Source organism: Ranitomeya variabilis, chromosome 1 (assembly GCF_051348905.1).
Source record: "Ranitomeya variabilis isolate aRanVar5 chromosome 1, aRanVar5.hap1, whole genome shotgun sequence".
Lineage (NCBI taxonomy): Eukaryota > Metazoa > Chordata > Amphibia > Anura > Dendrobatidae > Ranitomeya > Ranitomeya variabilis.
The window spans coordinates 915,713,645-915,729,560 of record NC_135232.1 but is presented as its reverse complement, the minus strand read 5'-3'; the positions used below and the strand labels follow the sequence as shown (position 1 = coordinate 915,729,560).

General features: G+C 37.5%; 1 protein-coding gene across 1 annotated transcript; it reads left to right on the top strand.

Annotated features, from left to right (window-relative positions):
• Window positions 1-1,078: 1,078 nt before the first annotated feature.
• Window positions 1,079-12,431, top strand: IL21 (interleukin 21). The gene is made up of 5 exons (XM_077281064.1): window positions 1,079-1,213; window positions 1,302-1,337; window positions 8,861-8,995; window positions 9,999-10,076; window positions 11,748-12,431. Exons 1-5 carry the CDS (start codon window positions 1,079-1,081, stop codon window positions 11,769-11,771), a joined length of 408 nt encoding a protein of 135 aa, XP_077137179.1. The 3' UTR covers window positions 11,772-12,431.
• The last annotated feature ends 3,485 nt before the right edge of the window (window positions 12,432-15,916 follow it).

The following is a 15,916-nucleotide window of genomic DNA, read 5'->3' as shown; positions in this document are numbered from 1 at the left end:
GTCTGAATGATCCCTAAGTGAGCTGGAGGGAGGCAGGTGGGACTATCTGCTCATTACTGCACTATTAGCCAAACAGGACATATTTTGGGGGGAATGGGTCTGTCCACAAACTTTGGTCAAGTTAGTGGCATTTTTGTTTGCATTTTTTTGCCAAAAATTATGTTGCTCGATGTTACATTATAGATAGTGTTTGCACGATTTTAAATTTCACTATATTTTGATTTGTAAGATTTTTGTGCTCAAAGTTATCTTTTTAATTAACTTGATGTTGGTAAAAGGCAGGAAAATTCAATGAACAAGGACAAGATAAAAATCCTGCCAAAAACGCATTTGAAAAAGAGCATAAATAAGCTTGTGACATTAAAGAGAAATTGCATTTTACATGCAGTTTCAAATAATAGAAAAAAAACACTGTTCAAAGAATCCTTATTACTAGCTTCAAAGTAAAACCTTTCTCACAGTAATTTAGTATAAGGATTTAGAAGCAATTTTCTATAATTGCTGAAGAAGGCGCACTAACATACTTTAAAAAAAGACAATAATGATAAATATTTCTTTTAAACTTTATATTAACAGATATTTATAAAAAAAAAAAGATAAAATAAGTTAACACAATTTTCTTTGACTTCCTTCATTCGCACAACCATTTAAACATGTTGGTCTTCATTTGACCAAATTTTATAAAAAATTGTCAAGAGAATTAGTAAAATATTATTAGTCAATTAGGTTAAGCTGGATTTTAAAATGTCCCAAAAGTATAGTGGAAAATAGTTATTTTCTCCTACCCACACCTGAGTCAGGTGAATTTCTCTGTATTATATGCTGGAATTCACAATTTGTGTTCTTTTCCCTCCCCGTTCATTAACTTCTGTCTCCACCCACCACCCACACGTACGAATAGACGTACACATAGCCAGTGGAAAAGAAAAACGATTACTCATTCATCCATTCTGCAAAGCTTTCCACAAGAAATGGGTGGGACCTACGATTCTGTCAATTGCAGATAAATTGGTATGTTGTCAATATGAGATCATTCAAAATTCAATTCTGAGTGAACACCAGAAGAGTTTGTAGAGACATGGGCAAAGTGCTATTACAATGCTTGTGTTTCCTGGCATTAACTGTTCTCTTACATGCAGCTTCACTAAACATCTATCGATGTCGAGAAATCCAGAAAGTGGTCAAAAAGATCAATCAAATTGCCAATAAAACCGTAAGTATAAACTTCTTTGCATTCACTGCTACTTTGATGCTGTGATTGTGCAAATCTAATGTAAAATGTCATGTTTTTGTTTCTCCAGCATCCGCTTTCTTTTCATGTACCAACTGATGTGAAGGTAAGAAGTACTTATAAATTCAATTGTAAATTAGACTTCTTTTTGCTCTTTTCATTGAAGGTATAATACGTTTTACCATAAGTATTTGCTCTATTGCTGGTGGTAACTAACTTTTCCTGGACTTTTACTATTAATAAATAATATTGTGTTGTTAGAAATCAAATTAATAGTATTAGGTTCCCTTGTAGACTTTATTGTCCCCTCTAACTCAAAACCTTAATCAGTTTCATATCAGTGTCTACAGAAATTTTACATTTGCTGTAAAAATAATCGGAGTTCAAATAGTGGTCATATAGTAACTATTAAGCCGTGATATGATTCTATTGTGTTTCTAGTCGAAATTATATTTTAGACAATTTTGTAAATTCTTAAAAATTCTACTAAGCTATGAGTCATTACTACAACTCTTCATCCACCTACATTGTTAAGTCTGATGATTAAAGCACGTTAAAGAGGTCTGTCCTTTAGTTATGCTTTTCAAGAATAGATGTCAAGGTAAAAAAGAAAAAAGTCATATTGTTAAATTTAAATTGTTAACAGGATTTCAGAATCTCAGACTCAACTTTAATTATCTGAATATTTAATTAACAAATATTTCAGAAAGCTGTCAATAAATACAAAAGTGAATTAATCAAATATTTAATCTAATGTAAAATACATTTGGGAATTACTAGTGATTTGTGAACATGATTGGATAAAGCTTTATCAGAGCATGCTCGTGTGTTTCGTGGTTGAAAAAAATATGTTCAAGTTCCTATATTTGCATGTCTCGTAGCTGTTTGACAGCCTCAACCCATGCAGGGATTGCCTAACAAACAGGCTATCTGTGCATGTGTGGTGGCTGTAGAACAGCCGCGGGGACTCAAAAATATTTTTTTGAGCACGCTGAAAACACTCTATTAGCACCCGAGCATGCTCGGATCACACCTTATCTGAGCACATTCGCTCAACACTGGCAATTACCCATAAGAGTAATTAAAAAGTCTATTTGTGTATAGTTTTATAACAAGCCCCAGACTTACCGTGTCAGAGGAAAAAGCATTTTTCATTTTAGTTACAGCCTAAAGTAGAGCAGTGTGCCACATATAGAAAACACAGGAGTTCAGTTACTGCTTTTAGCGATTATACACAAAGCAAAACAGAAACGTGTGTAATGAGTAATACAGTTTTCTTGCATACACATGCAACAAACACAACCGCAAACACCAACCATGTGCACAAGAAGGTTTTTTTTTTTTTCAAAAAGAAGATGTTCAAATAGGATGTCTTATACTTACATTAACCACAAAGAATGAAACTCATTGCTCTACTAATATATGACATGGCTAAACAGGCAGATATATGCAGAGGGGTTTCTGAGAGATGACATTTGGCTGCGACTCATAACTTATGTTACCATACATATAATATGTGTAATTACATGAGTAAAAGAACAGAACTTCATGTATAAAGTAGGTAGTCAGGGTCCTATAGGTATACAGTAGATTTCAGCTTTAATTTATTTAGGTACAGATTAGGAATTAATCTGGTAGATTTATTCAGAGCAAATTGTCCATGTATTTTATTTGCATATACATGGTTTAATATCTTCAAAAAAGAGGAGTATATTAAGTGACACTCATTTACATACCTATATTAATTGGTCTTAGATAAAACTGTTAAACGTGTGTTTAACAAGTGGTTGTACAGGAGAAAGAGGATAGCCTTAAAGTGTTTTTTTTTCCAGTTTCAACATGTTATCACCCATAGGCAAGGGATAAAACAATTACCTGAGCTTGTACGCACCGTTCCCTACTCTTGCAGTGGGTCTCCGTTGCTGCCCAAGTCTCTGTTCTCAAGCTGAAGCAGTAATATCATGACTACAGAGCACCACTGCAGCCAATCACTGAATTCAGCTTCTTGATCAATGTAGACAGCACTAGCTACTGAGCTATGTGATTGGCCCCAGCGGTGATGTGCATGTTAGTACTGCAGCCTCTAAATAGAGACTGGGGCAGAAAGTTGTCATCGGTACAGAGAAATGCGAGGCCTAAGGGCCATAAGATGTTAAACCCAGAAAACCACTTTAAATGGTTGCAGTCAAAGAGGCAACCATTCTGATGAAGAAAGAAAAAAACAAAAATTAATCTTTCACAGCACAAGTCAGACTGCCAGCTCACTTGGGGCTATTATACAGGATTACAAGTCATAAAATGGCCAGAAATAGTGTGTTCCTAATGTACAGCCTATTCTAAACAGTCACAGGAGACAAGTACACTTTAATATTTTTTGTTCAAGAGGAAGTCGAATGTCCATCTTGAAATTTATAATAATGGCTTTTGCCTTCCTCCAGATCCTCACTATAGGATTTTAGGATTTTTTTCAGTGGTAGAAAGCATATAATATTCTTATACAGCCCCAGGTTTAGGTCGTTGGTTGTAAGGCTCTGAATTACTTACACATCTGTATACCTGTATATTTGTTCATACAAGGCAGGAGTTCAAATAATGGCCTCAGGATCAAAATGAAATACACGGAATATTGCAGAGTGCCAGCAGTTTTCATTATGAATTTCTTAATCTTGATTGTCTATCTTGATCTATATAGTCTACAGTCTTTCTTCAGAACCATTTATACCATGCTGATAAATATCTAGAGCTAAAGAAAAATAGGCCTTTTAAACAAAGTATTGAAACATTTTTAAGAGAAACTATTTTGTAACTTGTCGAAGGGGAAATTGAAGACTGAGACTAAGTTAGAGATCGAAAATGAGAAAAAGACCGATACCTAGAGACCGAGACTGTTGGAGACCGAGAGTGAGAGAGAGAGAAACACAGAGCATGAGACAGAAGGAGACCTTTGCATGATTGCTAAAGATATACTGTAAACTATAAGATTTCCTCACTCATTGTTTTTTTGAATAGCCATTTCCATTGAAAGAGTGTGCTCCTTTACTGAACTTATACTGTAACAGGCTGCTTTAGTATATCAAAAAAATAAACCATTAAGAAATTACAAATAGATATAGTTAATAAAATCCTACTGCTTTATGTATACAGCTCCTATGGAGACCTACATGGTAAAATGGGGCAATAAAGTAGTGGTTTCATAACAGTTTTAAGCCTTTAGTCCCAGAAGATGTTTATTTTTAGGCATTTATTTTTGTAGGATGTTTTACCATAAAGCATAGGGTCACTTAAAGGAATGAAAATTTCCAGGTATTCCTATCTTATAATAGTAATACAATATGAAAATAATGATAAGTTGTTACTAACATGTGGGACCCCTGCTGATCTTGAGAATATAGGAACCAAGAGACAGACTTCAGTTAATCCATTGTCAGCAAAGGGTCAACATTTGGGGCTGAGCACTTCTCTAGTACTAAAATTCAATTTTGGCTGCAGCAGTCAACTACCATCAATCAGTAAGTGATAGCTTGTCCTAGCATATATGCAATCACTTCACATGGTTGGAAAACCCCTTTAATAGTGTTTTGCTAATAGAATATATATTCTGGAATCAGACCATTTACAAGCCCTGTTAGTCACAATCCAAATTTCCTGCCATAACTGGTAAAATCAGCCAGCAGTCAACAGGTTGCCATAAAAGAACTGTTAGTTTGTTGATGGGAAATTGAAAACCAGCATTCTGAAAATGCTTACATTTTCAGAGAAATAGGTAGTAGGTATCAGTTCAAAAGATGTTTCTCGCACAGTGTTGGACTTCCTTCGTTGCATCCAATTTTGCAACTATTTATTGAAGAAAATTAGCTTGGAAAATAATAAACTCCTCCAAAGGCTGTAATAGCCTCCCTGTCCTGGACCTATGTCAGGCATCTATTCAGGCTGGTCAAAGTGTAAATTTGACACATTCAACCGTTCTTGAATGCTTGGATTTGCATTTTACATTATTGGCTGGATTTTCTGCTATTTAAAGTACAAAGAATTAACACAAATATGTATATCACTGTTTTATACTGTTCACTTTTGATTTCCTGGGGGCTTTCTCTGCCTCTGATCTGTGCGTCCACAACAAATGATACTTTGTGCTGTGCTTTTGACTTTCTATCAATATTGCTATACAGCATTTTACTTTCGTATAGCTCCATCAGCTATTATTTGCGTTTTTGTATGATTTGAAACAAGCTGATTCGAGTGGAAATATATGCCATGATGCACATATTTCCAGCTCAGTTACTGTAAAATATTCTCATAAAACAGAAATTGTGGTTTCCTAGGACGTTAGAACTTTCTTAGTGTCAACGTTCCTCACAGAATGCAAATTAAATACCTAACAGAGCTCACCTGTCAACATCTGACTGAGTGAGAAAAAAGGAAAATTCAGCTCACCCCTTTTGATGCTTTCATAGTCCTTGAAAGAGATCCGAGCACGGACAAGCATCTCTGCTACACGCTGAATGCCTTAATGCCATGCAGGATGGCATTTCACCGGGCTCATGTCCAGCAGCCGTTTTTCCTTTTTTCATTTTTAAAATTTTAAATTAAAGAATTTTTTATTTTACTTCCGGAGCTGGATTTCTCTTCTTTCCTGTTATAACATCTGACTGAGTACCAATTAGCATTAGTCTTTGTAAGCAAACCACTAAGGCTATGAACATAATGAGGTTTTTGGAGGAAAATTCCTTCCAAAACCATTTTGAAAGCTTTTTGAAAACAATTCCAATTCATTGCTAAGGGAAATCCACTTTGCTGTTCACATGAGGAATTTTGAGCTTTTTTTTCTATAAAGTTTTGAAAAAAAAAAGAATCCTGAAGGAAATGTCTTCAAATTTGCCACTATCCAATCAAAAAGTTGCAAAGAAGATTTCAGGAAAAAAGACACATTTCAAAACCTCTTTATGACTGTGGTAGGAAATGCTTCCGGAAAAGAAAAATGCCTCCAAAAAACCTAATGGTTTTTGAACTCTGCTAAAATTATCAGTGTGAGCATAGCCTTAGAATGTACTGCTGTACCGCAGTTGCTTCATGAGATTGCCATAAGTTCCCACACAATGGCAAGCACAGGTGGAGGCATGGGTTCTTAACAATGGGGCAACAACCTATATGCCTAACAACTAACAGACAAGTAGCTAGTAATTTTCTGCCTGTCCTACCCGGCACCGTCGATGATTCTGCTGCTTAATGTCAACATCCCGGCTATTCCTCTTCTGAGCTGCTCTGTTGATGTGGCGTGTCTGCCGACATCATGCCGATTGACATCCGGCTTCCCACAATTAGGCAATAAGGAGAAGGCTGTTAATCAGCACGATTTCAGCAGTCACACCTCATCAACAGAGAGGAAGAGAAGCAGCTGCTGTGTGGGAGTAACAGAAGCAACAGAATCGCTGGGAGGAGCAGTCTGTGACCACTCTGACCCGGCAGAGATCAGCGCCGGGCACAGCAGGCAAGTAGTTAGTAACTCATCTACTTTGCTGCAACTTCAATGTGCTGCAGACTTTGCATGTAAATCTGGATGAAAAATCTGAGCAGAATCTGTTACGGGGGAACATAAGCAATCAATCAACTTATCACAAAGAAGTTTGATAAAAAAACCCTGCATTTTAATTTTAAATATTGTAATTCGTATCAGAACGTTATATGACTATAGATTTCCATTGATACATTAGACCCCACTTTCCATATTTCCTATCATGATTTTTTACAAAACCCAAGATAAAAACAATGATAAGCGAATACCCCGCAGTAAATAAACAAACCGCTATAGTGCATGAAAATAATATAGGGTGCTTAGTTAACATAATTTTGATCAAAAAAATGTGAAAGCCATCCCACCACATCATGGTGACCCTATTTGGGAGAGTCCTAACCTCTAGTATTAAAACCTTACAATTTTTCAAGTGACGTGCATGTAGATAAGAGCTGAGTAAGACAGACCTGGCTAATGGACACACAGACATGGGAAATCACATGAATGTAATGTCCAGCTTGAGGAAAAGGCAGGCCACACCTTTATTTGCACTTACTGCAAACAGACTGAAACAAAAAACCTAAAGAGATGAACTGAAATATAAGTTGTTGTGCATGCAGCGTGTAGGCGCAAGTCCACACTGGCCACTAAACAGATAAAACCCAAGATAAAAATATAATAAGCACATCCTCTGCAGTAAAATAAACAGCAATAGTGCATGAAAATAATTTAGGGTGCTTAGTTAACAAAATTAATTTTGATTAAAAAATGTAAAAGCCATCCCACCACGTCACAATGACTGCATTTTAATTTGAAATACTGTAATTTGTATGAGGACTTTATATGACTATATATTTCCACAGATTCATTAGACCCCACTTTCCATATTTCCTATTATGATTTCTTAACAATATTTGTGGTTAGAAAATTTTAATTAGAACTAAAAATTTTGAATAGGAATTTTGGTTCTCAGTTTCAAGTAGATTCATAGCTTTTTCCACATGTTGTGACTTAAACAGCCATCGAAAGTCATGGCTATTACATCATATGCAGTAAATCAACCTGCTTTCACTTGTTTTCTCAGTTAAAACGTCAATAGTTCCACCTGCCATAGAAACCTGAAACAGGAAGCATAGAGCTTTACTGTAGCTGCTTTATATCTGTATTTATTAAAGTCATTTTAATGGCAGCTGCAAACAGAATTTTGTGATACATGTACAATGTTTATTGTACATCATACTCAGAATTTTAAATCATTATGTTATATAGATCTATATTACCTATTGCTAGGTTTGAACTACCTATCTAAGCTAACCTTACATTTGACAAAGAAAAAAAAATTGAGTCTTTTATTGACCTCCTATTTTAAAGGATTCTTTTGAATTGTTCTTTAGGAGTGTACTGCTTCTTTGCCTTCTATCTTCATGATTGCAGCAAGAAGTCCACTTTTGAAGGCTGACAGTGGATTAGAGACATAGTCATGCTGCGGGACCCAAACTGTGCACTCTACCATGCTGATAGCACAGGCAGCTTTGCCTCGACAACATCAGAGGAACACATGAGGACTGAAGCTGACTAGCTTCAGAGCAGCACTTGCAATCTCTAAAGGAGAGAGCTGGAAAGCATGCACTCCTTCCCTAGGAAGCTGGTCACCTCTGATACACAGCAGGGTTGGCTTATAACTTGAGACAATCCATTTAAGAAGAGATTTTTTGTTTTTTAGTACTTTTAGTTAGTAATTGTGTATTTTAATTCATACTCAACCTTAACTCCTTAGTTTAGAGATTACGCTATATTGCTGTTAACCAAGCTCCACACCTCAAAATCTAAAGTGTCCCTGAAGTAGGCTAGCACTCCAGATTAAAATGCTCTACTCTTCAGATTGTGCAACACAAGAGCTTATTGTAAAGTTGTTCACAAGGGGATAAAATTGCAATTCCAATGCCAATCAATCATTAAATCAAGCTTAGCTTTTTTTGACATATGGTAAAAGTGAGTGTTCTAAAAACCTTGAGTTGAAGTCATGAGTGAAGTATTTTTGCAATTCTTCTTTTATAATAGACCTCAATACAGTTTTCATCATAACTCAATGTCTGCTGTTTCTCTCTGACTTTTAGGAAGAGTGCCTAGACACAGCTTTAAAGTGCTTTCAATCACAAGCTCACAAGTTACATGTAGCAACCAGAAAGAACAAACCAGATCTTGACAATTGTATAAGAAAAGTAAAGCTCAGCAACCCTCATGACCGTGAGGTAAGTCTTTTTTTCCAACAAATTACATATATAGTTCCATTATTCTGAAGTACTGATATGAAGATGCAATATAATAGGAGAGATTAATTACTGTACCGATGTCTTCTTGCACCAACATTTCTGGGTATGTGTGGCATGAGATGACCATGGATTTGCAATATTCTGACAGGAGATGTTTATATGTCTATGTATGGGCACCCAGTTTGCTGTGATATTACTTGGAGCCTATCAAGGGTTTTGCCAACTGTTCCTTGCATTTATAATATGAAAAAATGGAGTCCTTATTGAAATCTATGAAAAATTAAGGGTGGACACATCTGTATTTAAGTGATATCATATAGAATATCTAGAAAATAGCTCACTGATCACAGCACTCTTTTGCCTACAATATCCATATGTCCACCTCTATATACATATATATATATATATATATATATATATATATATCTCAGAGATATAATGTAGTCTGCACTATGATCTATAGGACTGTAATTAGAAGCCTTTAGCAAGCAATTGTTTTTTCCAATCACTGGTTGGTCCACGAGGCTCGGGAGCTTCATGGACCAACCATTGACTGGTAAAATGATTGTTCGCTAAAGGCTTCTGATTATACTCCTATCGATCATAGTGCAGACTACATTATATTTCTAAAATATCTCCTGCATAATATATTGGCCAGTGAATACAAAGATTTTGGGAGGAATTCATCATTCGGTCATTAAGAGGTGCACACAGTCATGAGCTGGAGTACATTTCTGCCACAGTTTACCACACTTTCTTGTGTTTACTATAGTGAATTTGTTGGGCTTTGCTAGAGCACACACCCTCACACTGTGTTCCATCCATGTAAAGAAAAGTATCAGAGCTGGCATAAAAATGGGAAAAATTCTCAAAGTTGATGCAATATGTGTGACTTTTATACACCGTGACTGTTTACTGATCCTGCTATCATGATGTGTCCACATTTATTTTCTAAGTATAGTTATTATTTCTTTCATTTTAGAGCTGCACTCCTTGTTCTAATTACACTGAACAGAGCCCAGAAGTATTTCTGAATAGAATGGAGCTACTGTTGCAGAAGGTAAGCATAAAAGTACGCTAAAGCTCTAAAGTGCTTCAAAAGGTGTTCATTACCTGGGGATTGTACTCTGTAAACGTAACAAAACAAATCATACTTACCTATTGTCACCCTCTTGGATGCAGCACAGGCCTCTCTGTTGTCTGTGCCGGTTCCAGAGGCATTCAACTAGCATTGGGACTGCAGCGGTTTGTCATGGGCTGCAGCGGTCAGGTGACGTGAACTGCGAGTCACCAGAAGAACATTCAATGAACTGTGGTTCAAGTCACCAGATCGCTGCTGCACAGCCACAGGGATCCTTTGTCTGGTTGATGCTGTCATCGCAGACTGAGGCTACTTTCACACAAGCGTCGTGCACTGCACGTCGCTATGCGTCGTTTTGTAGAAAAAACACATCCTGCAAAAGTGCTTGCAGGATGCGTTTTTTCTCCATAGACTTGCATTAGCAACGCAGTGCGACGCATTGCCACACGTCGCAACTGTCGTGTTGCGTCGGTCCGTCGCCACCAAAAAAGTTGCTTGTAACTTTTTTGGTGCGTCGAGACCGTCTTTTCCGACCGCGCATGCGCGGACGGAACTCCAACCCCGCCTCCCCGCACCTCACAATGGGGCAGCGGATGCGTTGAAAAACAGCATCTGCTGCCCCGTTGTGCGGCGCTTTCACTGCTTGCATCGGTACGTCACAACGACGCAATTCGTCGTGCGTCGTACGACGCTAGTGCGAAAGTAGCCTGAGACCCCAAAACTGCCTGCACTGGATCCAGAAGTTTGACAGCAGGCAAGTAGGATTTATTTGAATTTTACAGAATACAGCACCCAGTTTTTAGGCACCGTTTGACTGGCAAGGGGTCAAGAAGACTAAAAATATTTTAAAAAAAAATACCCCTAAAAATATATTTTTATTGACTATTACTGTAAAATGAACAAATATTCAGACACATTTGTTCATTTTAAATTAATTGTCAGTAAAGTGTATTTTTAGGGGCATTATTCTTTTTGGTATTTCTAGGCATCTTTTACCTGCACAGCCTCTGTAATATCAGTATAATAATAATTTTTATTTATATAGCGCCAACATATTCCGCAGCGCTTTACAACTTATAGAGGGGACTTGTACAGACAATAGACATTACAGCATAACAGAAATCACAGTTCAAAACAGATACCAGGAGGAATGAGGGCCCTGCTCGCAAGCTTACAATCTATGAGGAAAAGGGGAGACACGAGAGGTGGATGGTAACAATTGCTTTAGTTATTCGGACCAGCCATAGTGTAAGGCTCGGGTGTTCATGTAAAGCTGCATGAACCAGTTCACTGCCTAAGTGTGTAGCAGTACAGACACAGAGGCTATTAACTGCATAAAGTGTATGAGAACATGATGCTAGGAATCTGATTATGTTTTTTTTTTTTTTTAAATAGGCCACACAGGGATAGTTAGGTTAATGCGTTGAGGCGGTAGGCCAATCTGAATAAATGAGTTTTTAGGGCACGCTTAAAACTGTGGGGATTGGGGATTAATCGTATTAACCTAGGTAGTGCTTTCCAAAGAATCGGCGCAGCACGTGTAAAGTCTTGGAGACGGGAATGGGAGAGGGAGTATCTATTTTGTGCAATGTGTAGTACTATATGTATGCTAACAGCCAATAATATATGTATGTTTTCCTTCTTTCATAGATTGTTAACAACTTCAAGTCATAATCCAACAAATTAACTTCTGAGCTCTCACGTCACTTGGATCAATCATTCGGCCATTAGCTAACAATACATAACAAGGTGAAAAGAAAAGGACCTGTCAAACTTGATTCTATTGGAACCCATGGATAATATTCACCTTTTATTGATGTCAGGTTGCCCAAATTCAGGACATTTCTATTCTAGTATACAATATTTATTGGAGCCTATAGACACCAGGTTTTCATAAAGAACTCATTCCAATCTGTATTCCTATCCATAGAGTACCACTGGATAGCAGTATTCATGTAAAACATCATCAACATCTGTGTAATGGACTGTGATTTATCTATTTACAAGTAATACTCATCCCTTAGTTATCTCTTGTAATCGCAGTCAATAATAAGCAAACTCATCATTTAACAATGTGACACAAGGAGATGCCCAGGTTCAGACACCGTCATATGAGAAAGGCTGCATATCTGTGTACATGTTACAACGCAACTCAGACATCCCATAACACTATACTACATTTAGCATACCTCCTGGCCCATAAATAGAGTGACTATAATTAACAAGACGTTATCGCATTTTTGGGGGGGATTGCAGCCGAGTAACATTTTTACAGTCTGCAATGATTGGGCATATTATTAGATCTTTTGCTAGAAGTTTATCTATTACTGTGAATTGTAGATATACCAATATAAATGAATGGAATTGCAAACTGTGGGTTATGCTTAGCGTATGCTATGAGGTAGTACATGAGCTCCCCCGAAAGGTCACCTGTGCCCTACACCTCCCAGACTCTGCACACTTTACCCACAATGTTCCTTTAATAGACGTAAAAGAAAAAAAAAGAATTTTCCTTCTACTCTAAAAGTTTAGTTGATAGTTGCTAGTCCTCCATCTCTTAAACCAATACACATTTTTTAAGTTTAATCTCAAAATATTTTAGGTTTACCTGAAGTTGAGGCTGTGTGGGGAACTATTACTAATAGTTTAGCTAAATCCAAAAAGGATTCTGAGATGGCATTGACAGTAGGATGAGAATCATAATCACTATCTACATGAAGTCAGCATTACTTCATTTCTGACTTTTTGTGTTTTACATTTTCCAGTATCTGGTAACATTTTCTTTCCAGTTTTGTAGGAAAACACAACATATTTATGTTTTATTAAAATATTTAAATTATTTAATCTAACTTATTTGATGAGGTGATGAGTAGTTTGGTTTAATATTACTGCCTTCTTGTAGCTCAGCTATCCTTTTTTTTTACTGTTTTGTTCTTTACATGCGTTTTCTTTCTGGCAGTCTAGTACCTATAGACCTACTGAATGTTCTCAATTTATACAATGATCAGTTTGCATTACTTCATAATTTATAAACATAAATGCAGTTGTTTCTTTCTCCTGTGGAGGATAATAGTTTGGAGTGCAAAAATATAGGTATTTATAAATCATATTTTCAGAAACTATAAATGTGTCTGTGAAATACTGAGACGTTTCAACTGAGAAAAATATATGGAATGTGTTGATGTGCATTCACAATGGCATTTTATTGTTTTGCGGCTTGTCTTTTGTATTAACTCATTAAACAATCTTATTATATACCTTTGATGTCTCCATATTCTGTTTTATTGTCATAAATGCTTGTTATTATAATCCATTTCTAATTTTATATGTCATGCTGCAACGCATCAATATGATCTGAAAAAAACTTAACAGTCACTTGAAAGATGACTACTGAGAATTTGTATGTCCTCTTGCAGGATGGTTCATTTATCTTGTTGGTATACTATCAGTAATGTATCATGGAAATGGCAATCTGCTTGGCGAATATCTTGCAATCTATGTTTAGCATATAGGTCTCCATTATTATTATTATTATTATTATTCTTGTAGATATAAAATATCACTTATTCTTATTCCAACAACTTCAGATGTAATTTCCATAATGGCTGCCTACTCCAACTTTTCACTAGTCATAAAATATTTGTACTTTCTTCTGATTTTTTCTGTCTTTCACCATAAGACACCTTCTCTATAATGATAAGGACACCTTTACCACTAATTTACATTGTACCTAAAGACCATTCATTCCTAATAGACTGGACATAAACCCCATTATTTTTCAGATTTCACACTTTAATTCATACCACACAAATCCTATCAGCTTCCGGGGCCGGACTGGCCATCTGGCATTTCTGTCAAATGCCGGAACGGCCGGTCCTTCTAATGGGCCTCTTGATATATCGCCCCCTCCATATTGTCAATGGGCGTTCAAGAGTCCACTTCAGCAGCCAGCATGCCCAGGCAGCATTAGCTTGCCTTGTGCACATGATCGCGCCACACTGCCACCACACTAAACAGGAGGAAGTGAGCTGTCTGATGTCCTGATCACTTGCTGCAGTGAGGTAACATAGAAACAGGATGGGGGGCTGAGGTGTGCTGTTCTGTGCTGCTCAGCTATGCCTCCCACTGCAGCTTGTGATCAGGACATCAGACCGCCCACTTCCTCCTGTCTACTGTGATGGCAGGGCATGAAAGTATATATAAAAAGCACTGAAGATGTCTCTGATGACAATGACAGAACATAGGGAGACTGCAGCAGTAAGTTTCTGTGTAATCGGGGATGGAGAATGGGCCCACAGTGCCACTGGTTGGGTGGGGGGTGCACACATTTTTCTATACACTGATAATTTTTTTTGTGCACTGGGTTCAGCCATTCAAAAAGGGGGTGTGCCATGCAGGAGAAAAATACTGACCAATGGCATCAGATTGGTAGAAGAGCTGATTGGCCAGTGCTCCTGTTTTCCTGCACTGCGCACCTCTGAGGAAGAGAGCCTGCAACTAAGCTGCAAGGTCAGCCATATCTACCTGTGTGTGCTCCCAGGGACAGATAGAGAAGCAGCTCAATTCCCCACGGTCATATCTTCTCCTGCTCAGGTCCACAGCCCCGGCAGAGAAGGAAAGAGGGGGTGAGGTGCTCGGAAAGTGCTTGCTGTGAGCAAGAGGAGTGTGTGTGTTGTGTGTGAAGTATCTGTAGTGTGTGTATGTTACTTGTATGTGAGGTATCTGTAGTGTTTAAGTGTGTCACTTGTGTGTGAGGTTTCTGTAGTGTGTGTATGTTACTTGTGTGTGAGGTATCTGTAGTGTGTTACTAGTGTGTGAAGTATCTGTAGTCTGTGTATGTTACTTGTGTGAAGTATTTGTAGTGTTTGTGTGTTACTTGTGTGTGAGGTTTCTGTAATGTGTATGTTACTTGTGTGTGAAGTATCTGTAGTGTTTATGTGTGTTACTTGTGTGTGAGGTTTCTGTAATGTGTGTATGTTACTTGTTTGAGGTATCTGTAGTGTGTTACTTGTATGTGAAGTGTCTGTAGTGTGTGTATGTTACTTGTGTGTAAAGTATCTGTAGTGTTTATGTGTGTTACTTGTGTGTGCGATTTCTGTAGTGTGTGTATGTTACTTGTGTGTGAGGTATCTATAGTGTGTTACTTGTTTGTGAAGTATCTGTAGTCTGTTTATGTTACTTGTGTGTGAAGTATTTGTAGTGTTTGTGTGTTACTTGTGTGTGAAGTATATGTTGTGTGTATGTTACTTTTGTGTGAGGTATCTGTAGTGTTACTTGTTTGTGAAGTATCTGTAGTGTATGTATGTTACTTGTGTGTGAAGTATCTGTAGTGTTTATGTGTGTTACTTGTGTGTGAGGTTTCTGTAATGTGTGTATGTTACTTGTGTGTGAGGTATCTGTAGTGTGTTACTTGTATGTGAAGTATCTGTAGTGTGTATATGTTACTTGTGTGTGAAGTATCTGTAGTGTTGATGTGTGGATGTGAGGAGATCTCCAGTGTGAAATCCTTGCTGAAGAGGTGTGAGTACGATAGGCACGCATCTTTGGTTTTTGAGAGGGATTACGGGAAGTACTACTCGCCCGACTGTTACCGAAGCTGCAATATGTCAGTGAATAGTTAGATAGTGACAGGGCTGATGGACAGTATGGGGTCTCTGAGAAGGTCCAGATCAGAGATCTTGAAGGTCGTCAGTTCATACTACTCACACCTCTTGGGAAGGAGGGAACTGGATCATGACAGGATGTCGGCTTTCCTGGCTGGAGCTGTTCCTGAGCCAGGGGCTGACCTCTCGCTGGGCGGTTTGGCAGAAGCGATCAAA

Excerpts from the sequence above, each read along its gene's own strand:
- IL21 (XM_077281064.1), top strand. The coding sequence starts at position 1,079 with ATGGGCAAAGTGCTATTACAATGCTTGTGTTTCCTGGCATTAACTGTT. Across the intron at positions 1,214-1,301 it reads ATCAAATTGCCAATAAAACC|CATCCGCTTTCTTTTCATGT; the intron begins GTAAGTATAAAC and ends TTGTTTCTCCAG. Across the intron at positions 8,996-9,998 it reads GCAACCCTCATGACCGTGAG|AGCTGCACTCCTTGTTCTAA; the intron begins GTAAGTCTTTTT and ends CTTTCATTTTAG.